Source organism: Scyliorhinus torazame, chromosome 2 (assembly GCF_047496885.1).
Source record: "Scyliorhinus torazame isolate Kashiwa2021f chromosome 2, sScyTor2.1, whole genome shotgun sequence".
Lineage (NCBI taxonomy): Eukaryota > Metazoa > Chordata > Chondrichthyes > Carcharhiniformes > Scyliorhinidae > Scyliorhinus > Scyliorhinus torazame.
This window is the reverse complement of record NC_092708.1, coordinates 360,160,044-360,188,003: the sequence shown is the minus strand read 5'-3', so window position 1 is coordinate 360,188,003 and position 27,960 is coordinate 360,160,044. Positions and strand designations below refer to the sequence as shown.

Below are 27,960 nucleotides of genomic sequence, written 5' to 3'. Positions count from 1 at the left end.
CATTGATGGGGCCAGACAGGTGGAATTCTCCGTTCCTGAGACAGTGTTGACGCCGGAGCAGGTTTCGCAGACTTCCACGTAAGCAAACCTGCCGCAACCCCTGGACCTATTCAGCGACCATTGAGGGGCTGACACCGGCTCCACATGGAACACAATCCGTTCCAATGAGGAAAGGTGGCGGATTCACCAGATTCGCGACTGACACTCAGGACGCTGACAAGCTGCAGCCGCGTATTCATACTTCACTCCCCCCACACACCCTCCCAGCCAACAGGATAGCAGCAAGGAGAGCGGCACCAATGTTCACAGGCGCTGAGCTTGAGACGCTGCTGGACGCCGTGGACGAGAGATGGGCGCCCCTGTACCCCAGCCCGGGAAAGAGACTGCCAGGTGCCGCCGAGCCTGGGTGCAGGTGGCAGAGGTCGTCAGCGCCAGGAGCAACACCGGCTGGACTGGCCAGCAATACAGGAAAAAACTGCACGACCTCCTCAGGGTGGCCAGGGTGAGCAGGCAACACTGTGCCCCTAGCATCAACCCCCACCTCACACACCCGAATCCCTACTGCCCCCATCTGGAGGGCATCTGAACTTTCACCCTGCACCACATGCCGGCACCCCGACCAGCCACCAGGGCTGTGTGCCCTGGCCACTGAAGCCACCAGCTACCCACCCACTCGGCTGTATGCGGCACTGTGCATTTTCTGATCGCCCCCCCCATCAACGAAAAGGCCGCCCATAATCACCGGGCATGGAAGAAGACTGGAGGGGACCGCCGGACCTGTGGCCCCTCACCGGGGCAGATCAGAGGGCCCTGGACATGGTCGGCAGACCTGAGGAAAGGGCAGTTGTCGGAGTGGAGATCGGCGTAGGCCGAGGATGTGGGACCCGGCTTTGTTGTGGTTCCCCGTGTGTCACCACCTCCCCCAACACCATCCTCACACCACCTAACCCACCCCCCACACCACCCTCAGCACACCACACTCACCCCCACAACACCCTCACCCCCACAACACCTTCACACCACCCCTACACTTACACCACCCCCTCACACCACCTAACCCACCCCCCACACCACCCTCAGCACACCACACTCACCCCCACAACACCCTCACCCCCACAACACCTTCACACCACCCCCAAACATGCCCCACCCCCTCACCCCCATTCCAGTCACAGCTGGCCATGGCTGAGAGCGGCGGCGGCATGCCCAGGTGCTGGCCGGCATGGCACAGAGGGAGATGGCCTAGTGCCAGAGGGAGATGGTGCAGTCATTGGCTGATGTGGCACAGACACAGGAGATGGCGGCATAGTCAATGGGTGATGTGGCACAGTCCTGGACGGAGATAGTCCGCTCCCTGTGCTCCATGGCCGCAAGCATGCAGACCCTGGTTGAGCCCGGCGTGGGCCTCCAGGACTGGCAGCGCCAGGTAGCGGGGGAGCCTCAGGGGATAGCTCCGCTTGCACCCCACTCTCATGAGTAGCCCGGGCCATCGGGCACCCCGAGGGAGGAGGAGGTGATGAAGCCCCTTCCGGAGACTCCCGCAGGGCAGCATCACTCCAGCTGGGGAGCAGCAGCCGGGTCCACCAGATCCGGTCACCCCAGAAGACGCCCGTCAAAGGGGCCCCAGGCCACAGGGTGGGGATCACAACAGGCCATCTCCATTCCTGAATTACCATCTGGGGATCCACCTTGACATAGGGTTAGGGCCCGTAAGGCCAGAAAAGTAGACACCAGTTAATTTGGCACGGATGCAGAGCACAGTTTAGTGATAGGGGCTAGGGCACATATCTGTACATATGTTTTCACATGAAACACCTGCACACAATGTTACAACCTGCCTCAGTGCTCTGTCAGAAGGGTGTGAGGGGTGTGCTGGTCTGTGCTGGCTGCAGAGGGGGAGCAGGTAGGGGTGGGGAATGGGCGGGCATTGGGGGCGGGCTTAGTTCAGGCACCACAGTTCAGGCAGCGTGTCCCACCCACATTCCACCCACCCCCCCTCCCCTTCTCACACCACTGTCCCCACCTCCGCCACCCCAGGGATCTGATGTGACCGTGTGATGGAATGGCCAGCTGGCACGCAGGAACCACCCAGGTGGACGGTAGAAAGTGCTGTCGTCGGCATGAGTTAGACGTTGTCAAGAGATGCGGAGCACCAGAGCTCATCGCAGAGCAGGTTGTCATCATCCTCCATCCCATGGACCATACTCCCTGTTAATGCCAACCCAGGGCCCCCAACCCGTAGTGCGGCAGGTGTGTACCACGCAGGGAGGGTTGTAGTGTCTGTGTCCCTGGCTGGTCCCCCACCAGTGGACCTGGCGGCAATCCGAGCACCCCATGCATGTTGGCCCTGGAGCACATGTTGTGCGGCCTCTCATGCCTGCCTGAGCCCCATTCCTCTCCATCCTCACCCTCCCCCACATCCTCGATGTTGGATGAGGCCTGGCGTTCATCCTTCTCCTCCAGCATGCCGCCCCTCTGCTGCGTGATGTTGTGAAGGATGCAGCAGGCCGCCACAATGCTGGTGACACTCCCAGCGCGATACTGGAGGGCCCATCCAAAGTGGTCCAGGGACCTGAACTGTATCTTCAGAATGCCAAAGCACCACTGAATCAGCCCCTGGTCACTGCATGGGCGTCATTCTAGCGGGTCCCCACAATCTCATTAGCCGGATAGGCCTCATTAGCCATGACCATAGCAAATAACCCCCATCGCCCAGTGGGTGTGCCACGAAGAGGCCAGGAATCGTTGAGTGCACCAGGATGAAGAGGTTGTGCACACTACCTGGGTATCAGACACAGATGTGTATGATGCGCATTTGATGGTCACACACCAACTGCATATTCATCGAGTGGAACCCCTTTTGGTTTGTGTAGAGCGATCTGTCATCTGCAGGTGCTCGTGGGGCGACATGCATCCCATCGATCACCCTCTGGACACGGGGCATCTCGGCGATGGCAGAGAACCCCGCTGCCCGGGCATCCTGGTGGGCTCGATCCACATTGAAATGGACGTTTGTGCCGACTGGGAAAACAGGGCCTCCGGGATGGCACAGATGCACCTGAGCACCGAGCTCTGTGAGATTCCGGACAGATCCTCACTCTGCACCTGGAAGGAGCCAGTGGCATAGATGTTCAGGGTGATCATCACCTTGACGGCCACCGGGAGCTGGTGTCCTCCCCCATTCCCCCGCGGTGCCAGGTGTGCCATGATCTGGCAGGTATGTCGCAATGTCCCCCTGCTCAGCCGGATTCTTCAAAGGCTAGCCTGGTCCAGCAGGTCCTCGAATGACAGGCGCTGCCTCAGACGCAAGGCCTCATGCGGTGCCTCCTCTGCATCTCCCCCTCCTCGGCCTGTTGGGCAGCCGGCTCTCCATCTTCAGCAGCTGCCTCTTGTTCCTCTCGGGCATGCTCCGCTGTTGCATGTTCAGCTGCTACTGCTTCTGTTGTGCTTGTGATAAGCTAATGCTTATCCATTTTGGTAGGAATAACAGCAAAAGGGATTATTATTTAAATGATAAAATATTAAAACATGCTGCTGTGCAGAGAGACCTGGGTGTGCTAGTGCATGAGTCGCAAAAAGTTGGTTTACAGGTGCAACAGGTGATTAAGAAGGCAAATGGAGTTTTGTCCTTCATTGCTGGAGGAATGGAGTTTAAGACTAGGAAGGTTCTGCTGCAATTGTATAAGGTGTTAGTGAGGCCACACCTGGAGTATTGTGTTCAGTTTTGGTCTCCTTACTTGAGAAAGGATGTACTGGCACTGGAGGGTGTGCAGAGGAGATTCACTAGGTTAATCCCAGAGCTGAAGGGGTTGGATTACGAGGAGAGGTTGAGTAGACTGGGACTGTACTCGTTGGAATTTAGAAGGATGAAGGGGGATCTTATAGAAACATATAAAGTTATGAAGGGAATAGATAGGATAGATGCGGGCAGGTTGTTTCCACTGGCGGGTGAAAGCAGAACTAGGGGGCATAGCCTCAAAATAAGGGGAAGTAGATTTAGGACTGAGTTTAGGAGGAACCTCTTCACCCAAAGGGTTGTGAAGCTATGGAATTCCTTGCCCAGTGAAGCAGTGGAGGCTCCTTCATTAAATGTTTTTAAGATAAAGATAGATAATATTTTGAAGAATAAAGGGATTAAGGGTTATGGTGTTCGGGCCGGAAAGTGGAGCTGAGTCCACAAAAGATCAGCCATGATCTCATTGAATGGTGGAGCAGGCTCGAGGGGCCAGATGGCCTACTCCTGCTCCTAGTTCTTATGTTATGTTCCTCTTCCTCAAGAAGCTCCAGCTCGTATAGCCGCAGTGCATCCCCCAGTGTTGCAATGACTAGGAGGAAGGCCACCGTTGCTGGTTGCATTCCAATATGCGTTGTCTGCAGGGGGTGAAAGGCCGACATGTTAGCATGGTGCGTATCCCCGTGCCCAACTAGGTCCACAGGGCTACACGGTGGCCCTGGTTGCCACTGTGCACTCTGCCCCCGCATATCCCCTCTTCTCCCCGTCCCCACACCACTGGCCCCATTGGCGTCCCGCGCTTCAGGAGCCTCTGGCCCTTGGTCCTTCTCTGCTGCCAGGGGTACTGTCGGCTGGTACTGCCCATGCCTGCAGTACATTCCGTGGCCCCCGTCCGGTGCTCCCCTGTAGGGGCTACTGTGGGCTTCCTCCTTGGGTGGGCCGTGTGATGCACTGCCTGTGGGCGATGGCCGGTTGGTGGAGGGGTAGCATGGCGGAGGATGGGGTGTGGGGGTGGGAAAGTGAGGGCTGGGGTGCAGGAATGAGAGCACCCATACACCCGGTGGCACTCTGCAGAACCAGGGGCCAAGGTAGGGATTAGTGGAGCATGCAGCGGCTCCTTGCAGGCTGTAACAATGTCAGTCTATGACTGGACACTGTCCCAGTCCCATGCGGGTTCACCCCAGCTCCACTGCCCTTCCCTCCCATAAACCCCCGACCCACCCCAACCAACTCAGCTAGTGTCAGGACTGACAGTGCAAGGTCGCGCCTCTCCGTGTCCTACCTCCTCTCTCCCTCATCAGCCACGTCACCTGTTTCTCAATTGTTGAAGGCCCAAGTAAACCTCACTGTCGGAAATTCCCCCTGGCAGAGGCAGAGGATCACAAAGGCTAATGATATGTCAACAGCGTTTACTGTACGTGTGGAGTGGAACACATTGATGCCGCTGTCAAAGCACCGGAGAATTGTGCTTTGGCGTGAAACCGGCACCCGCCACGATTTCGGTGTCAAAACCGATTCTCCGCCCAACTGCGTATCCCAGTCCGGCGTCAGCCAACGGCGAATCCCTCCCAGCGGGTTTCAAAGGGGGCATGCTGATTTTGTGCAGTATTATGAAATGGGTTGCTGACTCTCTATCGTTTTACGCCAGCGAACAAAATCAAATTTATGGCTCCTCACGAATGTGGGCGAGTTAAGGTTCCATGTCAATCTAAAATTACTTCTCTGTTTTCCCTATGTCTGCAATTCCCTAAAGCTTTCTATCCCTGTGGTAGTCACCACTGATTGTATATTAGATGTAGTAACCGTATAGTAGATGTTGTACGGTAAGGCTCCTGTACTAGAGGTACGGGGGTAAATCCCTGCCTGCTGGCTCCGCCCAGTAAGCAGAGTATAAATGTGTGTGCACACCGGAGCTGCTCCCATTCTGGTAGCAGCTGCAGGAGGACACGCATCTCTGCTTAATAAAGCCTTGATTATTCTCTATTGTCGTCTCGTAGCAATTGATAGTGCATCAATCCCTTAGATCTCTGCGCTCCCCCACCTCTCCCCACCCACCCATTTTTACAATATCCTCTCCACCGTTCTCTCCTTCTTCAAGATGCTTAATAAAAAGCTACCTCATTGCCAAAGCTTTTTATTATCTCACCCAATACCTTGTGTGGCTCTGTGTCAAAGTTTGTTTGATAGAAGTCCTATGAAGCGCTTTGGGATATTTTACTGAGTTAAAGAACGAATACAACTGCTATTTTTACGTTCCGTTTACACCACTAATGTTCTTCAGGGTAGGAAATTTGAATCCTTCCCTCGTCTAGCCTCCATGTGACCCCAGATTCACAGCAATGTGGTTGACTCACACCTGCCTTCTGGAATGGCCCAGCAAGCCACCCAGTTGTTTCAAACTGCTACTGAAAAGTTGCATGAGAATAAAACCGGAAGGACCACCCAGCAGTGACCCAGAAACAACAAAGGAACGCTGTTCAGTCGACCCCGAAAAGACCTTCTCATTAACATCTGGTGATTTGTGCCTAAATTGAGAGAGCAACAAGTGACATATTCATACCCACAAAATCATTCCTTACAGCCTTGACTTCTCCATCACCCTTGAGTATGTCCTGTTGCATTGTCAGGACAGACCTGCCGAGGGGTGACAGCACAGTAGGGTCCTGGAAGTCCCCAACATTGACTCCAGATCCTATGATGTTTCATGGCATTTGGTCAAACATAGACAAGAAAACCTCCTGTGAGCTACGACGCACCATCCCTCTGTGGCTGATTAACCAATACTCTTTCATGTGCAACCCCTCTTGGAAGCAACACTGAGGCTAGCAAGGGAACAGAATACTCTGAATGAGGAACTTCAATGACCATCACCAAGAGTGGCTCGGTGGCAGTACTACTGACCAATCTAGCTAAATCCTGAAGGACATAGCTGCCAGATTGGGACTATGACAGGTGGTGAGGGAATCAACAAGACTGAAAATCCTACCTGCCTTTCATAGAATCACAGAATTTACGGTGCAGAAGGAGGTCATTCGGCCCATCAAGTCTGCACCGGTCCTTGGAAAGAGCACCCTACTTAAGCCCTCGCCTCCACCCTACCGCTGCAACCCAGTAACCCCACTTAACCTTTTGGACAATAAAGGGTAAATTATCAAGGCCAATCCACCTAATGTGCACATCGTTGGACTGTGGGATGAAACCAGGGCACCGAGAGGAAACCCAGGCAGACACGGGGAGAATGTGCAAACTCCACACAATCACCCAAAGCTGGAATTGAACCAGGTTCTCTGGCGCTGTGAGGCAGCAATGCTAACCACTGCGCTACCGTGCCACCCATAGTAGTGATGACTGCACAGTCCATGTGGAAACTAAAGTCACGTGTATTATGGACACCTTCCATAGCACCACACTAAATGGGACAGGATCGGAACAGATCTAGCAGCTCAAAACTGTGCATCCATGAGGCTCTGTGGGCCATTAGTAGCAGCAAAATTGCATTGAACCATAATCTGTAACCTCATGGCCTGGCAATACCCTCACTCTACCATTACCATCAAGCCAAAGAATCAACCTGAGTTCAAGTAGGAATGTCGCAGCAGCACCAGACATAGCAAACATAATAATCAAATGCCAACCTGATGGAGCTAAATCACAGGACTACATGCATGTTAGGCAGTGGAAGCAGCACGACATAGACAGAATTAAGTAATCACTTGGGCTGGTAAGTGGTATGTAACATTTGTACCATAGAAGTGCCAGGCAATGACCATCTCTAACAAAGGGGAATCTGACCACCACCCCATGACGTTCAATGGCATTACCATTGCTGAATGCACCACTATCAGTATCCTGGGGGGGGTTATCATTGACCAGAAATTAAACTGTCCCATCTATATCAATAATACTGTGGCTACAAGAGCAGGTCAGAGCTAGGAATTCTGAATTTTGAAGCTTGTGATCAAGGCACAATTCAAGGCTGTGATGGAATACAAGGGTGTTGCCTGGATGAGTGCAGCTCCAACAACACTCAAGAAGCTTAACACCATCCAGCCCCACTTGATCGGCACCCATTTCACCAGCGTAAACATTCACTCCCTCCTCCTCCACCCTCACACAGGTTTAACTGTGTGCGTTATCTATAAGTTGCAATACAGCAACTTGCCAACCCTCCATTGGTAGCACCTTCCAAACCCTCAACCACTACCAGTTAGAAGAATAAGGGCAGCAGATAGGTGGGAGCACCACGACCTGCAAGCTCCCCCCCCCCCCCCCCCCCCCCCCCAACCCTGCAAATCACACACGATCCTGACCTGGAACTATATTGCCTTTCCTTCATTGTCGCTGGGCCAAAATCCTGAAACCCCCTCACTATTAGCAAGGAAGGTGTAAAAACAAGAAGTCGCTCACCTCCACCTCCCCAAGGGCAATTAGCATTGGGCAATAAATGCTGGTCTAACCAGTGACACTCGTATCCCAAAGTGAGTAAAAATATTCCCCAGGAATTAACTCCAGTAATTTGTTTGTATTCTCTATGGCCTCATCAATTTGGGTTCCTACATTTAACAAGTTATGCGTCTAAATTCCCAAATTGATCGAGAGAGCCTGGAAGGCTATCCGAATTGGGAAGGACATGAAAAAGAGACAATTTCTGAAAACACAACTTATATTAAATTATTCAAAATATATTCAAATTCAGATTTTTCATTTCAGATGTAAATCGTATATATTGAAGTCAGACAAATTCACCTCCAGCATCGTTGCATTTTGCATATGTATGAGCAAGAATTGAAAACAAATAAATAAATATAAAACTTACTTCATCACAAGGATATAGCCTGCATACATCAGGATCAGGATAAGGCCTTCCCACCTCAAAGAGATAAGCAGAGTGTCACTGGTTTGTAATAGAGCACGAACAATACATTTAAACCCCCGAATGCAGCCCAGTTGTCAGCAATGTACAGGTTGAATTTAAACGAATGCACCAGTTAAAAATATCTTCCTGGAGATAATTATGGGAAGATGTACAACATTTCCATGGCAGAAAAAGAAGACAGGCCTCTTCAAGCTTTCTGTCTGCAACCAGATGCTAGAACCTCCCCCAGAGAATCCGAGGTGAATCATCAGAGTCTCCATGGAAAATACCTGACCATTGCTTGGTACTGTGCCTAGTATGTCTGCCAAAGGTTCAAACCGTACCAATCTGGGTCAAACACTCATGTTATATTGCTCCATTGCACAGTGTACTGGAATAACAAGCCACTATATCATCTGCAAACATCACTTAACAAAGAGATAACTAAGCTTTGATGGCAAATAATATATATCTTAACACAATATTGAATATAGTCTAGAATAGGAACCTTCAAAGCCACATTGACAGTTTATCAGAAATATATGAACAATGTATAATTTTATGTTGAATTTACATATGTATATATATTTGTGTGTTAAGAAAGATTAAAATGGTTTCAGTTTCATTTACGGTTTTAAGAATCTTGGTGCCTGGGAGTGTGGATAGACTTGTGACTAAAAAGTTTCATGTCTTTTGGTTTTTCTTTGTGCATATACATTTTTTTTTAAGTGGTTAATTATTTATTTATTTTAAAAATATTTTTGATTCTCCTTTTTCACATTTCCTCCCAAATTTACACCCACCAACAACAAACAATAATCAGTAACAAAGATGTCAATCCCCATATCAATAACAACGATTCCTTCCTCCCACCAAACCCCAAACATTAGCCCTCATGTTCACATAAACAAATGACAAAAAGGAATCAGGGATCACCCATAGCCACCATCAACACACACAGCCCCCCTCTCCCCAACCCACCAACTAATGTTCGATGTTATCCAGTTCTTGAAAGTGCATGATGAATAAAGCCCATGAATTGTAGAACCCCACCACCCTTCCCCTCAGTTCAAACTTAACCTTCTCAAGAGTCAATAATTCCAACAAGTCCCCCCCCGCCACGCCAGGGCACAGGGTGGAGAGGTTGCTCTCCAACCCATCAAGATCCGCTTTCGGGCCATCAACGAGGCGAAGGCTGCAACATCTGCCTCCGCACCCGTTTCCAACCCTGGCTGGTCCGACACCCCGAATATGGCCACCCAGGGACCCAGGTCCAGTTTCACGTGGCCCCACCAGCAAAGCTCACACATATCTTCTACTCCTTCAAAGAATCGGTTCATCCTTGCCCTCGTGAGGTGTGCTTTGTATACAACCTTCAGCTGTATCAGCCCCAACCTCGCGCACGAGGTGGAGGCGTTCACTCTCCGGAGCACCTCACACCAGAACCCCTCCTCCATATCCTCTCCCAACTCTTCCTCCCACTTGTGCATATACATTTTAAATGAGGTCCAATAATCCCTGAAGTTGAAGAAATGGGTTAAACGGGGTTGAAAGTTCAGTGATTCTGGAAACAAAAGCAAAGTAGATTTTTTTTTACTGTCGCCTAGCGACAGTGAATAAGTAACGCAGACACAGAAAAAGTTGTTCAGTATATGTCAGAGCGAAGACAGGGATTTAAAGATTTCCTTAAAGCTTTCTGAGAAAAAAAAGCTACAAGGCTAGCAGGGCAGTAGTTAGCTGACTAATCAGTCATAAGACCCAATCAAGTGTTCAGTTTAGTAGACGTGCTACTGGAAGACTGAGTTTAGAGAACTAATTTATTTGCTCTGCGTTGCAAACATCCCAGCGCATGCGCAGGCGGTTCTTCTCTGCGCCGGCCATCGCGGACCATTACACTGGCTGGCATGGAGGGAAAGAGTGCCCCCACGGCACAGGCCCGCCCGCAGATCGGTGGATCCCAATCACGGGCCAGGCCACCGAGGGGGCCGAGTACCCCCCCCCCCCCCCCGCCCCCGAGGACTCCGCAGGCCACCCGTTGAGCCAGGTCCCGCCGGTACGGACCTGGTGTATTTTACGCCGACGGGACCCACCGAAAACGGGCAGCCCAGCGATCCATCGCGGGCCAGAGAATCGCTGGGGGGGGGGGGGGCCACTGCCAACGGGCCCTGACTAGCGCGATTCCCGTCCCTGCCGAAAAAAGGCCGCCGGAGAATCCGTCAGCCGGCGTCGGGGCGAGATTCACGCCGCCCCCCGGCGATTCTCCGGCCCCACAGGGAATTGGAGAACCCCACCCCAGATCTTTCCAACCTTTTTGTCTGGTGTAACATTGTTCACTTTTTTTGGTTTTAATAAATATTTTACTCTTTGTACTAAAAAAAAAAGTCACAGCAGACTCCTGTGAATTTGTTCTGTAACTTCACTCCACAGTTTCTAAAAGAAAAGTCAGGATTTATCAAGCTGGGTTTCATTCACTGCCTTGTATAGTATTAACATCAACCGGGATTGTAAAAATTACATATTTTGATTATAGCGTGAAAGCACAATATTTTCCAGTTAACATAATTGTGGTCAGTCGCCAATAATTTATTTCTACATTAACAAGCGACAACTTTTTGAGGATTATTATTGATTCATGCTACTTACCATTCAATTTTCTCATCGTAGATAAACTGCAAGGAAAGACAGCAATTAAATAATTGCACTAACCGTGCTCTTTTTCACGTCACAGAATTATCACATGAATTGAAAATTAAATCTCAGAAATAGCACTGGCCAGGCCGTGACTCTTGAAATTCACTTCACGGTAGTGTGGTCACCCGTTCGAATCCTACCAGTGCTGACTGACAAGATGTTCACCGAAGACAAAACTGACTCTCCAACAGTTCCTTGTCTGTACACCGTCATTTCAAGATGGAGGCTTCATATGGTCTGGTCCACTACTTGTGCATAATATGGGAGCATTGTTTGATAATGTATGAGCTCAAGTTACCACTGTAAGTTTCACTACTATTGGAACACGCAAGCTCCTTCACTAAGAAAATGTAGGATGTTAACTTTAAATTTAATTTACACTGATTCCCATTTTAATTTATTTAACTTCTTCCGCCCATGCTGCTGTTAAGTGTTGAGGATAGGCAGATATTCTGTTCCCAGAACCCTGTCGATCCCACTCTGAAACCACCCACTGAGGCGGGCAGGACAGAAGTGCTGATATAAAAGCAGATTTCTGCAGATGCTGGAATCCGAAACAAAAACAGAAAATACTGGACCAATCTCAGCAGGTCTGACAGCATCTGTGGAGAGAGAAGGGAGCTAACGTTTCGAGTCTGGTTGACTCTTTGCCAAAGCTGGAGAGAACTGGAAATAGGAGGCTGGATTCTCCGCCGTCGGGATGCTCCATTTTGCCGGCAGCCCGGGGGTTTCCCGACGGCGTGGGGCTGCCCCACAATGGGAAACCCCATTGACCAGCCGGCGGAACGGAACATCCCGCCGGCGTGCTGAACCAGAAATGTGGCGCGGGGTCTGGAGAATTCAGCCCAGGGTCAGACATATACTGTTGTGCGGGGTGGAGGGGGAGGGGGGCTGGATGGGGCACTGTGGAGCAGTGGGGCTGGATCCCAAAGAGCATTAAAGAAAATGGCTGGCCACACCAGAAAACAAAATTCTGAGCTTAAATCCTGAATATCTGACAAAGCGTACATGTCCTTAACACTAGATTTGTCCGTCCAGAATTTGTAACCGTACAAATACAACCCATTTTCATGCATCGTTTTCACACATCACTTTTACTTCACAGTCACATTTGGGTGATTCATTGACCCTGACATTCTTTAATAAAAACTGTCCAAATTATTGGCAACACTGCTTATTCTGCTCTATGTGAAATTTAAAACCTTGCCTCACTCTGACGAGAATATTAACATGCTGCATTTGCATTAATGATAGCGCCATTTGCATTCTCTCCATATTACAACCACGTCTAAGGATGATTTGTTTTTCCATAAAACCAGTGGCAATCCCGTGCACTTGCACTGTTGGTGCTGGCTTTGATCATTTACTTTAAGCTTCCCCTTAGGAATGAATTCACTTCTAACTAACCCTTTGTCATGTGGAGATTGCTGTCAACCCGACAAGAACTTGGGTATTTATTGGCCCTCTGCCATTGAGGTACTCACTAGGATTCCAGCTACCTATTCGACGGCTCCATGCAAGAACAGCCAGGTTTAAGCACAATTAAAACATAAAAGTTATATTGCGAATAACACTGCACCAAATATCGTCCTCAAACCCATTTTCAGGATACGGAAAAGTAAAAATGATATTCATTTTGTACAATGCCACAATATGATCAATTTCAGAATACGAGCGCAGATTCTTACCCACTTAAAGTGCAGAACAGAAACAAGTAGACGGAACATCACTTGAACACATCCAATTTCCTGGGAGGCAAAGTATGTTGTCGGGAGCAGGCATTTAGCTTTCATATGTTATTATTCCGACTTACCCTGGCAGCCTCTCAGGCCAAAATGTTTGTTGGAGGTTATATTTAAAGCCCTATGTTCCTCCACTTTAAGTACATTCCCTTAATTTTGTTATGCTTCCAATCAACCTTAGATACAAAGTGCTGAAGACTGCCTCCTGTGAGCATTTAATTTTATTTAGAATGACCCTTGCACCATAAGGATCACTTCTAAATTCAGTTCCAGTTTATGTATTAACTGATGACTTGATTAGTCTGAAGTCCATATTGAAACCCATTAAACAGCAATGATATTTTCATTCAAACTTCACTGTGAAATCATGCCAGAATATATATTTGTCGTCTTTGGCTCAGAATCTCTGTACGGTCTTGAGATGTTTCATTTTTTTTTAAAAACTTGCTTTTATTCAAACTTTTACAGAATTAACAACTTAACAAAACAAGATGCAATAACTACCATTTACAAGAAAAATCTATCCACAACCCATACAGTCTCTCCCCCCCCACCCCCCCCCCCCGATTGCTGCTGCTGCTGACCTCCTCACTTAACGTTCCGCGAGAATGTCAAGGAACGGTTGCCACTGCCTGGAGAACCCCATCAAGGACCCTCTCAAGGCAAACGTTATCCTCTCCAAACCTAGAAACCCAGCCATGTCACTGACCCAAGTCTCCACACTTCGGAGTTTTGCATCCCTCCACATTAACAGCCATCTCCGGGCTACTAAGGAGGCAAAGGCCAGGACCCCGGCCTCTTCGGGCTCCTGCACTCCCGGATCTTCTGACACCCCAAATATCGCTATCCCCAGACTCACCTTTCCCCGTGTGTCCAAGACCATGGACATAGCCTTTGCAAAGCCTCGCAGAATTCTTTAAGTGCCGGGCATGCCCAAAACATACGGACATGATTTGCAGGGCTCCCTGAACACCTCGCACACCTGTCCTCCACCCCAAAGAACTTGCTCATTCTTGCTGCTGTCATGTGTGCCCAGTGTACCACCTTAAACTGAATCAAGCTAAGCCTGGCACAAGATGAGGAGGAATTGACCCTGCCCAGGGCATCCGCACACAGGCCCTCATCCAGCTCCTTCTCCTACCTGCCGTTCAGCTCCTCCGCCAAGGCCTCCTCCGCCTCCTGCAGCTCCTCCGCCAAGGCCTCCTCCGCCTCCTGCAGCTCTTCCGCCAAGGCCTCCTCCGCCTCCTGCAGCTCCTGGTATATGTCTGATACCTTTCCGTCCCCTACCCACATGCCCGAGACTACCCTTTCCTGTATACTGCGGGCAGGTAGCAGCGGAAATTCCACCACCTGCTTCTTCAAGAAAGCACAGACTTGCAGGTACCTAAAGGTATTCCCTGGGGGCAACATGAATTTTTCCTCCAGCGCCCTCAGGCTAGCAAAAGTCCCATCTATAAACAAGTCCCCCATCCTTTTGATACCCCTTCTGTGCCAGCTTAGAAACCCTCCGTCCATTCTACCCGGGACGAACCTGTGGTTGTTTCGTATCGGGGTCCAGATTGAGGCCTCTCCCTCCCCCCCTGTACCTTCTCCATTGACCCCAGATCCTCAGTGCCGCCATCACCACCAGGCTCGTGGTGTACCGTGTCGGCGAGAGCGGCAGCGGTGCCGTTATCAGTGCCCCCAAGCTAGTATCCCCGCAAGACGCCGCCTCCAGCCGCTTGCATGCCGCCCCTCCCTCTAATACCCATTTCCGAATCATGGATATGTTCGCTGCCCAATAATAGCTGCAGAAGTTTGGCAGCGCAGCCCCCTCCCTCCGACTGCGCTCTAAGAGCAGTCTTTTAACTCGCGGGGTCTTGTTTGCCCACACAAATCCCGTGATAATCCTGTTTACCCGCTTGAAGAAGGATTTGGGGATGAGGATGGGAAGGCACTGGAAGACGAACAAGAACCTGGGGAGGACCGTCATCTTCATGGACTGCAACCTTTTGAGATGTTTCATAATGTTAAACGGCTACACAGATCCTCGCTGTCGTCATCTTGATATGTACACATGGAAGGATTACAAACGCTTGCCAGAATGTTACGTGGTGGTGAGCCCACATCCGGTTAGCTGAGTTGCGCCATAGCTGCCCGTTTTACCATTCTCCACCATATCATTTCCATTGGTTTTGGTCACGAGAGTGTGAGTTAACTACATAAATAGGTACATTTAAACAACCTATGGGAAGCTGGTCAACGCAGTAAGACTATGGATCACAGTGACAAAAACCTAGGGCGACATTCTCCAGAAACGGCGCGATGTCCGCCGACTGGCGCCCAACACGGCGCCAATCAGACGGGCATCGCGCCGCCCCAAAGGTGCGGAATGCTCCGCATCTTTGGGGGCCGAGCCCCAACATTGAGGGGCTAGGCCGACGCCGGAGGAATTTCCGCCCCGCCAGCTGGCGGAAACGGCCTTTGTTGCCCCGCCAGCTGGCGCGGAAATGACATCTCCGGGAGGCGCATGCGCGGTTCCCACGCATGTGCAGTGGTGGGAGTCTCTTCCGCCTCCGCCATGGTGGAGACCGTGACGGAGGCGGAAGGGAAAGAGTGCCCCCACGGCACAGGCCCGCCCGCGGATCGGTGGGCCCCGATCGCGGGCCAGGCCACCGTGGGGGCACCCCCCGGGGCCAGATCGCCCCGCGTCCCCCCCAGGACCCCGGAGCCCGCCCACGCCGCCTGGTCCTACCGGTAAGGTAGGTGATTTAATTTACGCCGGCGGGACAGGCAATTTATCGGCGGGACTTCGGCCCATACGGGCCGGAGAATCGAGCGGGGGGGGCCCGCCAACCGGCGCGGCGCGATTCCCGCCCCCGCCGAATCTCCGGTGCCGGAGACTTCAGCAACCGGCGGGGGCGGGATTCACGCCAGCCCCCGGCGATTCTCCAACCCGGCGGGGGGGGTCGGAGAATGTCGCCCCTAATATAATCTCATCTGCATTATCATTGCGATATGTAATATCGTGGTTATGTTACTGGACCAGTATTCCAGAGGCCTGGATTAATGATCCAGAGATATGAGTTCAAATGTTCAAACCATACCTAGGCAGCTGGGCAACTTGAATTCAGTTAATTAAATAAATCTGGAATAAAAAGCTGGTCTTGATAATGGTGACTGTAAAAGTACCAGGTTGTTGTAAATACCTATCTACTTCACTCATGCCCCTTTAACGATGGAAATCTGCCACCTTAACCTGATCTGGCCTACATGTGATTCCAGACCCACAGCACTGTGGTTGGCGTTTGTGGTACTATCAGGTATTGCAGTACCCGAGAGGCTGAAGACCACTGGTAAACCTAGGAGTTTGCCATTGGCTGTTTGGTATGTAGCTCCGCCCTGACAGGCAGGGTATAAGAACCGGTGCCGTCCCAGCAGCCCTCATTCTGTACCGAAGCTGCTGAGGAACAGTTCTAGTCTATTAAAGGCTTCAGTTATGGTACTACCTCATCTTTAATTGTAATTGATCGTGCATCAATTTAATAGACTACACTTAAGCTGAAAGGATGGATCTCCGAATCATGCCGGAGTGTCTACAACTCAGCCCCCACGCGGAGAACTCGGCGGCGATATTTAAGCACTGGCTGGCGTGTTTCAAAGGCTACCTCGAGACGGCCGGAGGCACCCCCTCAGGAGAACAGAAACTGCATCTCCTGCACTCAAGGGTAAGCCCTGGGATCTACACCCTCATCGAGGAGGCGGAGGACTTCGATGCTGCGATCGAACTGTTAAAAGGACATTATATCCGCCCTGTAAATCAGGTCTATGTACGTCACCTGCTTGCAACTAGACGGCAAAGCCCCGGGGAATCGTTGGAGGAGTTCTACCGTGCGCAACTGGTGCTGGGCAGAAACTGTGGCTGCCCGCAAGTTTCGGGGAGCGAGCACACGGAACTCCTAATCCGGGATGCCTTCGTAGCAGGTATGAGCTCCTCAGAGATCCACCAAAGACTCTTAGAAAAAGACACCCTGGGACTTAGAGAGGCACGGGCCCTGGCAGGGTCCATGGACGTTGCCTCCAGAAACACGCAATCCTATGCGCCCGACCACGCGGCGGCCTCCTGGGCTGCGTGGCATCCACACAGACCTTCCCCATGTCCCCGCAGGCCTGCGCTGTAAGACGGACCGCTAACTCCGTTGGGCCCCGCTGTTTCTTCTGCGGGCAGGTGAAGCCCCAAGCCAGTGCTGCCCGGCCCGCACCTCCACCTGCAAAGGGTGGCAAGAAGGGCCATTTTGTGGGGGTCTGCCAGGCACGAGCCGTGGCTGCGGTCTCCAGCGACTCCGGACCGCCGCGGCAACCTTCCCTTCGGGCCCCAGGCAGCCAGCACTACCGCCACCCCCCTATCCTAGGGCCACGTGCAACCCACGGGAGTGGCCATCTTGACCCTCGGACACCACGCTGGACGGATCGGCGCCGCCATTTTGTCCATCCCGCCGCCATTTTGTCCATCCCCAACCACCATGTGCGACCCATGGGAGACGCCATCTTAGATGGGGCCACAGGCCCCCAGCACGGCCGACTACACGCTGCCCGATCAAAACCCGCAACTACTTCATCTGGTCTCGGTGACTCTGGACCAAAATAGACCTCGGACACTCACAACAGCAACAACGACGGTTTTCATCAACGGCCACGAGATGTCCTGCCTGATCGACTCTGGGAGCACGGAAGGTTTTATACACCCCAACACGGTAAGGCGCTGTTCACTTGTTACCCACCCTGTAAACCAAAGAATCTCCCTGGCCTCCGGGTCACACTCGGTGGAGATAAAGGGATTCTGCCTAGCAAACCTCACTGTCCAAGGCACGAAATTCAACAATTTCCGCCTTTATGTCCTGCCACACCTCTGCGCGGCTACACTCCTGGGGTTGGACTTCCAATGTAACTTGCAAAGCCTGACCTTCAAATTTGGCGGCCCTATACCCCCCCCCTTACTGTCTGCGGCCTCGCGACCTTTAAGGTCGACCCGCCTTCCCTGTTTGCGAACCTCACCCCGGATTGCAAACCTGTCGCCACCAGGAGCAGACGGTACAGTTCCCAGGACCGGACCTTCATCAGGTCAGAGGTCCAAAGGCTACTGAGGGAAGGGGTCATTGAAGCTAGCAACAGTCCCTGGAGAGCTCAGGTAATGGTGGTAAAGACCGGGGAGAAACATAGGATGGTCATTGACTACAGTCAGACCATCAACAGGTTTACGCAGCTGGATGCGTACCCTCTCCCCCGCATATCCGACCTGGTAAACAGGATCGCGCAACATAAGGTCTTCTCCATGGTGGATCTCAAGTCCGCCTACCATCAGCTACCCCTCTGTACTAGTGACCGCAAATACACTGCCTTCGAAGCAGATGGGTGGCTCTATCATTTTTTAAGGGTTCCCTTTGGTGTCACTAACGGGGTCTCGGTCTTCCAACGCGAGATGTACCGAATGGTTGACCGGTACGGCTTACGCGCAAAGTTCCGGTATCTTGATAACGTCACCATCTGCGGCCATGACCAGCAGGACCACGACACCAACCTCCAAAAATGTCTCCAGACCGCGAAAATCCGTAACTTAACGTATAATAAGGATAAATGCGTATTTAGCACCGACCGTCGAGCCATTCTAGGCTACGTAGTGCGAAATGGAGTTATAGGCCCCGATCCTGAACGCATGCGCCCCCTTATGGAGTTCCCCCTCCCTCACTGCCCCAAGGCCCTGAAGCGCTGCCTCGGGTTTTTCAGTTATTCCGCTCAGTGGGTCCCTAACTATGCAGACAAAGCCCAACCCCTAATCCAGTCCACAACCTTCCCCGTGTCAACGGAGGCCCGCCAGACCTTCAGCCGCATCAAAGCAGACATTGCAAAGGCCAAGATGCGCGCCATTGACGGGTCCCTCTCCTTCCAGGTCAAGAGCGATGCGTCCGACGTAGCTCTGTCCGCCACCCTCAACCAAGCGGGCAGACCCGTGGCCTTCTTCTCCCGTACCCTCCATGCTTCCGAAATTCGCCATTCCTCGGTCGAAAAAGAGGCACAAGCCATAGTAGAAGCTGTGCGACACTGGAGGCATTACCTGGCCGGCAGGAGATTCACTCTCCTCACTGACCAATGGTCGGTGGCGTTCCTGTTCGATAATGCACAGCGGGGCAAGATAAAAAACGACACGATCTTGCGGTGGAGGATAGAACTCTCCACCTACAACTACAAGATCTTGTATCGTCCCGGGAAGCTAAATGAGCCTCTTGATGCCCTGTCCCGCGGCACATGTGCCACCGCACAAGTGGACCGCCTCCCAGCCCTCCACGAGGACCTCTGCCACCCGGGGATCACTCATTTTTTCCACTTCATTAAGACCCGCAACCTGCCCTACTTCATCGAGGAGGTCAGGACAGCCACCAGGGACTGCCAAATCTGGCGGAGTGCAAACCGCACTTCTACCGGCCAGAGAGGGCGCACCTGATAAAGGCTTCCCGTCCCTTTGAACGCCTCAGCATGGACTTCAAAGGCCCCCTCCCCTCCACTGACCGCAACACGTACTTCCTGAACGTGATTGACGAGTACTCCCGGTTCCCATTCGCCATCCCTGCCCAGACATGACCACAACCACCGTCATCAAGGCCCTCCAGGGTATCTTTACACTGTTCGGTTTCCCCGCGTACATACACAGTGATAGGGGGTCCTCCTTTATGAGCGACGAACTGCGTCAATTCCTGCTCAACAGGGGCATTGCCTCAAGCAGGACGACCAGTTACAACCCCCGGGGAAATGGGCAGGTAGAGAGGGAGAATGGAACAGTCTGGAAGACCGTTCTACTGGCCCTACGATCCAGGAATCTCCCAGTCTCCCGCTGGCAAGAAGTCCTCCCGGAGGCCCTCCACGCCATCCGGTCACTGCTCTGTACAACTGCCAACCAGACATCTCATGAACGTCTCCTTGTCTTCCCCAGAAAGTCCTCCTCCGGGACCTCGCTCCCAACCTGGCTAGCAACACCCGGACCCATCCTGCTCCGGAAGCACGTGCGGGCGCACAAGTCGGACCCGTTGGTTGAAAGGGTCCACCTGCTGCACGCTAACCCCCAGTACACCTACGTGGCGTTCCCTGACGGCCGGCAAGATACAGTCTCCCTTCGGGACCTGCCGCCCGCCGTAACCCCACGCGCACCCGAACCATTACCACCCCCCCCTCCACAGCACCTCACAAGAGGGTCAGTCCTCCCGCCGCTCCTGCCTAGGCCCTCCCAGCCACCGACACCCCCTACAGGCGCCCCCCTCTCGTGTCAACCGTTGGCCCCACCAGCGCCATCTAGGGGTGACGAAGCTGCCATGGAGGCCGAAGCCACACTCCCGGAGTCGCAGATGCCCGGACCCCCACCAGAATACCACCGAAGCCCAGACGATCCAGGAGGACGACCAGGCCACCCGACCGACTGATTGCTTCAGTGTAACTGTAAATGAACACAATGTATATATCTTCCACGCTTGTAAATATTCTCGACAACCCTGTAAGGAGGTATCACGGTGCCTCCATATCTGATCATACCAAGTTGGATGCAATTGTAACCACTGGCCACCATCCCCGCCGGACTCTTTTTTAACAGGGGCTGAATGTGGTATTATCAGGTATTGCAGTACCCGAGAGGCTGAAGACCATTGGTTAAACCTAGGAGTTTACCATTGGCTGTTTGGTATGTAGCTCCGCCCTGACAGGCGGGATATAAGAACCGGTGCCGTCCCAGCAGCCCTCATTCTGTACCGAAGCTGCTGGGGAACAGTTCTGGTCTATTAAAGCCTTCAGTTATGTTACTACCTCGTCTTTAATTGTAATTGATCGTGCATCAGCGTTTAACTGCCCTCCAAAATGGCCGAGTGTCATGTGAGAGTACCTTTAAGAAATGGGTGTTTATAAATGGGTGCGTATATAAATATCTGTAGTGAGAGTACCTTTAAGAAATGGGTGTTTAAGACGCACCGAGCTCAACTCCTACCTTTTTCCTTTGCATTTTTCAGCAGCATGTCCCCCCCCCCCCGCATCTCAAGGGTCGCCTCCGAATCTGGGATGGCCACTGTGTGCTTCACTCTGGGGTAAAGTTCCAGCACTCGAGATTCTATTGAACTGGACCAAGAACCTGAGTCTGTGCGGGTATTTGTTTTGACAGACTGCATTCTGGGTGATGTAGTTCGCCCTTGGCCACGTTCTCGTCCTCCTGTGCAAGCACCAGCCTCCTGAAGGACTAGGGGACCCAAACAGAATTGCAAAGGCGCTCCAAGGAAGCTGGTGAAACGGAAAGAGGAAGCTTTGGAAATTAGCCCACTGTATGTAGCATCTTACTGTAGGAGTATTCATTCTAAACAAGGACAACCTGTTCTTGGGAAAGGTCTAGAAATTGACAGCTGGAATGAAGCGAGGATACGGCAGTGACACCTGTAGAGGTGTCAATGACGTGAGAAATATGTGTAATGTGAAAGCAGTTTACAAACATCAAAATCCTGCTGGGATGAATCCACTGAAATTTCCATAGGGTGTAATTTGTGATGCAGGAGGTTGTTATTCAACTTCAGGTTAATATTTTCTAAAAGCTGCTTCAGGTTGGTGCACTTCATGTTACTATTTAATGATGAAGAACTAATGATTGCGACATACTTACCAGTGACAATTAGCTGTTGACTACCGCAGAGAGGATTCAACAAGAACAAGACATACACTGCTCGTAGAAATTTTAATGGGTAACAAAAGAATTAAAAATTATCTTTGAATGCATTCTATATTTTGATTTTTTTTTTAAATGCGTAACAGGATGAATTAAGATCCTCACTTTAAGCTAAAATAAAAAAAGCAACTGTTCATTCTCTCCGAGGTTTTAATATTCAATGTACTCAGCACTGGAGTCAGCGTGTACAGCTACCTCTGTCCTGCTCCACAGCAATTTGCTATTAGTGGTAATTTAATGTTTGCTGGAATCACTTTTGTATATTTGCGACTTTTATTTACTCAACTGAAGTTCCGGGGCTTTGAGTACACGTAACCACTCTTGATACATGAACAAAAATACAAGGAAAGCTTAGCAGGTCACGTGGAGACGATGAAAGTTGACAAAAGTGAGTTTGACGCTTCCTCAGACCTTCCCTGCTGAAAGGTTGGCAGATTTCTGGTGGTTTTAACAATTTTAAACAGTGAGAATGAATAGGCAAGAAATGTTACTTTGATGACGTTATTGATTAATTCGCTGCCATGAAAGATGGAAAAGATGTTTTCCTTTAGATATACTTGATTCGCTTCTCTATCAATGCAGAATGCTTGTCCTGGTGTGACTCTGTTATTCTCAAATATTGAAAGCACAATTGTGCTTCAAATAACATTTCCAAATTTCAATTTGTCTCTTCATTCCCTATGAATCACCAATCCAATTAGTTTCTTAGAATCACTTGCTTTCAAAAAATTTCTTACAGCACAAGCACATGTTGACATAAAAAGCAAGCCACGCTAGCACGATCTCAGTAACGGGTGAATAAAAATTGCAAACAGTTGGAATGCCCAGAGGGCATGATATACAAAGAACAAAACAGCACAGGAACAGGCCCTTCAGCCCTCCACGCCTGCGCCAATCACGTGTCCGATCTAAACCAACCGTCTGTATCCTTCTATACCCAGTCTGTTGATGTGCCTATCCAGCTAAGTCTAAAAGGTCGCTAACATATCTGCCTCAACCACCTCACTTGCCAGGCTGTTAAGTAATGGGTTAAGAAACATTCCAATTAGTTGTCTCATTTATGTTAAGTATCCAATAATTGACACTGATATGTAAAGAGGCTTCAGGTGGCCTTTGTGTCAGGTGATGTGAAGATATGCTTTTGTGCAGATTCTGTTAAAGTGAAATAAATGTGTGGTGAATGGATTCACCATAACATAAGCTGTCTGTATAGCACTGTGGCCCAATGGTAATATCATCTCCTTCCAGGTATTGTACTGGAACGTAGCCTCTGGCTCCGCCCCCCTCGGTCACAACAGGCAAGTTCTTGGATAATAAAGCCTATGTTCACTCGCTCTCATCATCTTGTAGTGAATTGATGGCATATCAATGTATTATTATACAAAGACATCACTATGGAAGCCGCTCGAAAGCCTGATAAACTGGAACACGACGCACGAGCAGCAGAAGCTAAGGAAATCTTCTCCCACTGGCTCCGCTGTTTTGAGGCCTACCTCGACTCCTTCAAAGCGCCTCTCTCCGATGTCCTCAAGTTGCGCATCCTCCACGGCCGGGTGAGCCAACGAATATCGGGTATGATCCAGGACGCGGCTACGTACGAAGCGGCGGTCGCAATCGTAAAGAGACAGTTCGTGAAGCCCTTGGACAAAGTGTTAGCGCGGCACCGCCTCACTACCCGCCGTCAACGCGCCGGGGAATCGCTGGACGAGTATCGAGAGAACCTGACACTACTCGCCCGCAACTGCAACTACAAGGATGTGAAGGCCGATGAGCACATGAAACTGATTATCCAGGACACCTACGTGGGGTCCGGTCTAACTACATCCGGCAGCGACTGCTGGAAAACGGGGCCACTGACCTGCAGGACACGATAAAACTAGCCACCTTGTTGGAGGTGGCCTATCTGAGCCTCAGCATGTCCCCGGCAGACCCAGTGAACCCCTCGTGGGCACCACAGACACGGCCGTCACCAGACCCGACTATGTCTCAGGCCTGTGCCGTGCTGCTGCCCGTGCAGCCCGGGGGACCGTCGTGCTACTTTTGCGGGCAGGGCCAACACCCCCGGCAACGTTGCCCAGCCCGCACCGCGACATGCAGCGACTGCGGCAAAAAGGGACATTTTGCCAGAGTTTGTCTGGCCCGATCCAAAGCCCTGAAGCCGAAAGCTCACCAGGCCCGATCCACGGACTCACAGGCCCACAGACCCCACAAGGTGGTTGCCTGCCTGCCGGTACTGCCCCCTTCAGACGCGTCACCCGCCTCGTGCAGCTCATGGAGGGCGCCATCTTTAACACAGCCCGACACGTGCGACCCATGGGGGCGGCCATATTGGCCGCCATCTTCAACACCAGCCGAAACGTGCGACCGATGGGGTGGCCATCTTGGTCGCCATCTTCGACTCAGCCCGACACATGCGACCCGCGGGGGCCGCCATCTTGTGACCTCGATACCTCAGACCAGGCAGACTACCCGCAGCTTCGTCCACCCCGACACAGTAAGGCGCTGCTCCCTCCACATCTACGCTGCATTCCAGACAATCTCCCTCGCCTCCGGATCCCATTCGGTACAGATCCGGGGATACTGTGTCGCGAACCTCGCGATACAGGGCGCTGAGTACGCCCAATTTAAACTGTATGTCCTCCCTCACCTCTGCGCCCCGCTACTGCTTGGACTCGACTTCCAATGCAGTCACCGAAGCCTGACGCTAATATTCGGTGGACCCCTACCCCCCCCTCACTGTATGCAGCCTCGCGACCCTTAAGGTCCTCCCCCCCTTTTGCTCTTTGCGAACCTCACCCCCGACTGTAAGCCCGTCACCACCAGGAGCAGGCGGTACAGTTCACAAGACATGATTTTTATCAAGTTGGAGGTCCAGCGACTCTTGAGGGAGGGGATCATAGAGGCCAGCAACAGCCCCTGTAGAGCACAAGTGGTGGTCATCAGGACCGGGGAAAAGAATCGGATGGTTGTGGACTACAGCCAGACCATTAACCGGTTCATGCAACTGGATGCGTACCCCTTACCCCGCATAGCGGAGATGGTCAACCAGATCGCACAGTACCGGGTGTTCTCCATGGTCGATCTGAAGTCGGCCTACCACCGGCTCCCGATTCGCCTGGAAGACCGCCACTACACTGCTTTTGAAGCAGCCGGCCGACTTTTCCACTTCCTCAGGGTCCCTTTCGGCGTCACTAATGGGGTCTTGGTTTTTCAGAGAACAATGGACCGAATGGTGGACCAGTACGGGTTGCGGGCTACATACCCGTACTTGGACAATGTTACTATCTGCGGCCATGATCAGCAGGACAACAACGCCAACCTCCAGAGGTTCCTCCAGGCCGCCCAATCCCTCAACCTCACATATAACAAAGAGAAGTGCGTTTTCCACACTACCCGGCTAACCATCCTCGGCTATGTCGTTGAAAATGGGGTTTTGGGGCCCGACCCCGACCGCATGCGCTCCCTCATCGAACTTCCATTTCCCCACAGCCCCAAGGCCCTCAAACGGTGCCTGGGGCTATTCTCCTATTACGCCCAGTGGGTCCCCAACTATGCGGACAAAGCCCACCCACTTATCAAAGCCACGATATTCCCCCTGCCGGCTGAGGCCCACTCGGCCTTCAGCCGCATCAAGGCAGATATTGCCAAAGCCGCGATGCATGCGGTGGACGAGTCCATCCCTTTTCAGGTAGAAAGCAATGTGTCAGACATCGCCCTGGCCGCCACCCTCAACCAGGCGGGCAGGCCAGTAGCCTTCTTTTCTAGAACCCTCCATGCCTCCAAGATTCGACACTCCGCTGTCGAGAAGGAAGCACAAGCCATTGTGGAAGCGGTGCGGCACTGGAGGCACTACCTAGCCAGTAGGAGGTTCACCCTCGTCACCGACCAACGATTGGTTGCCTTTATGTTTGACAACGCACAACGGGGCAAAATGAAAAACAACAAAATCTTGAGGTGGAGAAGCGAACTCTCCACCTATACCTACGATATCAAGTATCCTCCTGGGAAGCCCATTGAGCGCTCAGATGCCCTGTCCCGCGGCACATGCGCCAGCGCGCAAGATGACCGACTTCGGGCCATCCACAATGATCTCTGTCACCCGGCTCATCCACTTTATTAAGGCCCGCAACCTGCCCTACTCCACTGAGGAGGTCAGGGCCATGACGAGGGATTGCCAAGTCTGCGCAGAGTGCAAACCGCACTTCTACCGGCCAGACAAGGCCCACCTGTTAAAGGCCTCCCGGCCCTTGAGCGCCTCAGTATCGACTTCAAAGGGCCCCTCCCTTCCACCAACCGTAATGTATACTTCCTGACGGTCATTGATGAGTATTCCCGCTTCCCCTTCACTATCCCATGTCCCGACATGACCTCGGCCACTGTTATAAAGGCACTGCACAGCATCTTCACCCTGTTCGGTTTCCCTGCATACGTCCACAGTGGCCGGGACACCTCTTTCATGAGCGATGAGCTGCGTCAGTACCTGCTCAGTAAGGGCATCGCCTCAAGCAGGACTACGAACTACAACCCGCAGGGAAACGGGCAGGTGGAGAGGGAGAACGCGACGGTATGGAAGGACGTCCTTCTTGACCTTCGGTTGAGAAGTCTCCAGATTCCCCGCTGGCAGGAGGTCCTCCCCGAAGCGCTGCACTCCATTAGATCACTCCTCTGCACAGCCACGAACGAGACCCCTCACGACCGTTTGTTTGTCTTCCCTAGGAGGTCCATCTCCGGGGTCTTGCTTCCATCCTGGCTGTCGTCTCCGGGACCTGTCCTTCTCCGGAAGCATACGAGGAGCCATAAGACCAACTCCCTGGTCGAGAGGGTCCAACTGCTGCACACCAACCCCTAATATGCCTACGTCGCGCACCAAGATGGACGGCAAGATACGGTCTCCCTCCGGGACCTGGCGCCCGCTGGTTCCCATGTCAATGCGCCTCCCCCCAACCACCTATCGCCACTCCCCGAACCCCTTACGCCCCCCCCCCCGGGGCTCCTGTACTGTCCCACGCCTACACTGCCACCATCCACCACCCCCCTGCCGCCATCCACCGCCCCCCTGCCTACCTCCAGTCCTCAACCATCGCCGACACGGCGGACCGAAGCTTCAGACAACACTCTCTCGGAGTCAACTACTACAACGCCTGCATCCGCCGCACCGCCAGAGCTGAGGAGATCCACAAGAACAATCCGGCCTCCAGACAGACTGAACATATGATGACCCCACTTCACCCCCGCTGGACTTCGTTTTTTTAACAGAGGGTGAATGGATTCACCATAACATAAGCTGTCTGTATAGCACAGTGGCCCAATGGTAATGTGATCTCCTTCCAGGTATTGTACTGTAACCCTGGTGGGCTCCGCCTCCCTGGGATGGTATATAGACCGGCCGGCTGGGGGCGGCGCTCATTTGTACAGCAGTCACAGGCAGGCAAGTTCTTGGATAATAAAGCCTATGTTCACTCGCTCTCATCGTCTTGTAGTGAATTGATGGTACATCAAAAGGTGTTTCTAAAAGGAGCAGTACCTTTGACTCTTTATACAACAGCAGCTAAATGTCTAACAAATGGTAGCAGAGGATGGTTGCTGTGTAAATGTGAAGGGTTGAAAGATACAACTTTTCCAGACCAAACCAAGGAGTGAGTGAGAAAAAAAAATGATATATGGCTGAACCTAGGATAAAGATGGCGAGATATGACTACCCCGCCTTATTTTCTGAAAGGGGATCGTACGACCAATGGAGAAGTGCAGTAGTTATGTGGACTAAAGTAACTGCTTTGGGAAAGAGAAAACAAGGTATGGCATTGGCTCTTTCTACCTTATGACAGTAAAATCCGAAGCAAAGTGTTTTCTGAGCTGGAATTGGAAGAGTTAGACTCAGAAGAAGGTCTGGAGACTCTATTACGTTATATGGATAAGATTTATAAGAAGGATGACTTGTTAAGTGCGTATGAAGCATGGTCGGATTTTGATAGATTCCGGAAAATAGAGGATATCTCCAACGAAGACTATATAATGGAATTTGGCAGACTATATAAAAGGCTGCAGAAACACAACCTGGAATTTCCACAGTCTGTGTTGGCCGTTAAATTACTTGACTGTGCTAGAGTGAGGAACATGGATAGGCTCCTGGTTTTGACAGGAGTTCAGTTTGCGGATGAGGATACCTTATTCGATCAGATGACAGAAGCTTTAAAAATGTTTCTGGGAAACATTC

At 51.7% G+C, this 27,960-nt stretch overlaps 1 protein-coding gene across 3 annotated transcripts in view; it reads right to left on the bottom strand.

Moving 5' to 3' along the window:
• Positions 1 to 27,960, bottom strand: part of LOC140403986 (sodium/potassium/calcium exchanger 4-like) — a 385,824-nt gene that overhangs the window by 73,077 nt on the left and 284,787 nt on the right. For all 3 annotated transcript variants that reach the window (XM_072492315.1, XM_072492305.1, XM_072492325.1), the window contains exons 8-9: positions 11,232 to 11,257; positions 8,550 to 8,603 (exon numbers count right to left, since the gene is read on the bottom strand). In XM_072492315.1, coding sequence (XP_072348416.1) covers positions 8,550 to 8,603; positions 11,232 to 11,257 — 80 coding nt within the window. The remainder of the gene's footprint in view (positions 1 to 8,549; positions 8,604 to 11,231; positions 11,258 to 27,960) is intronic.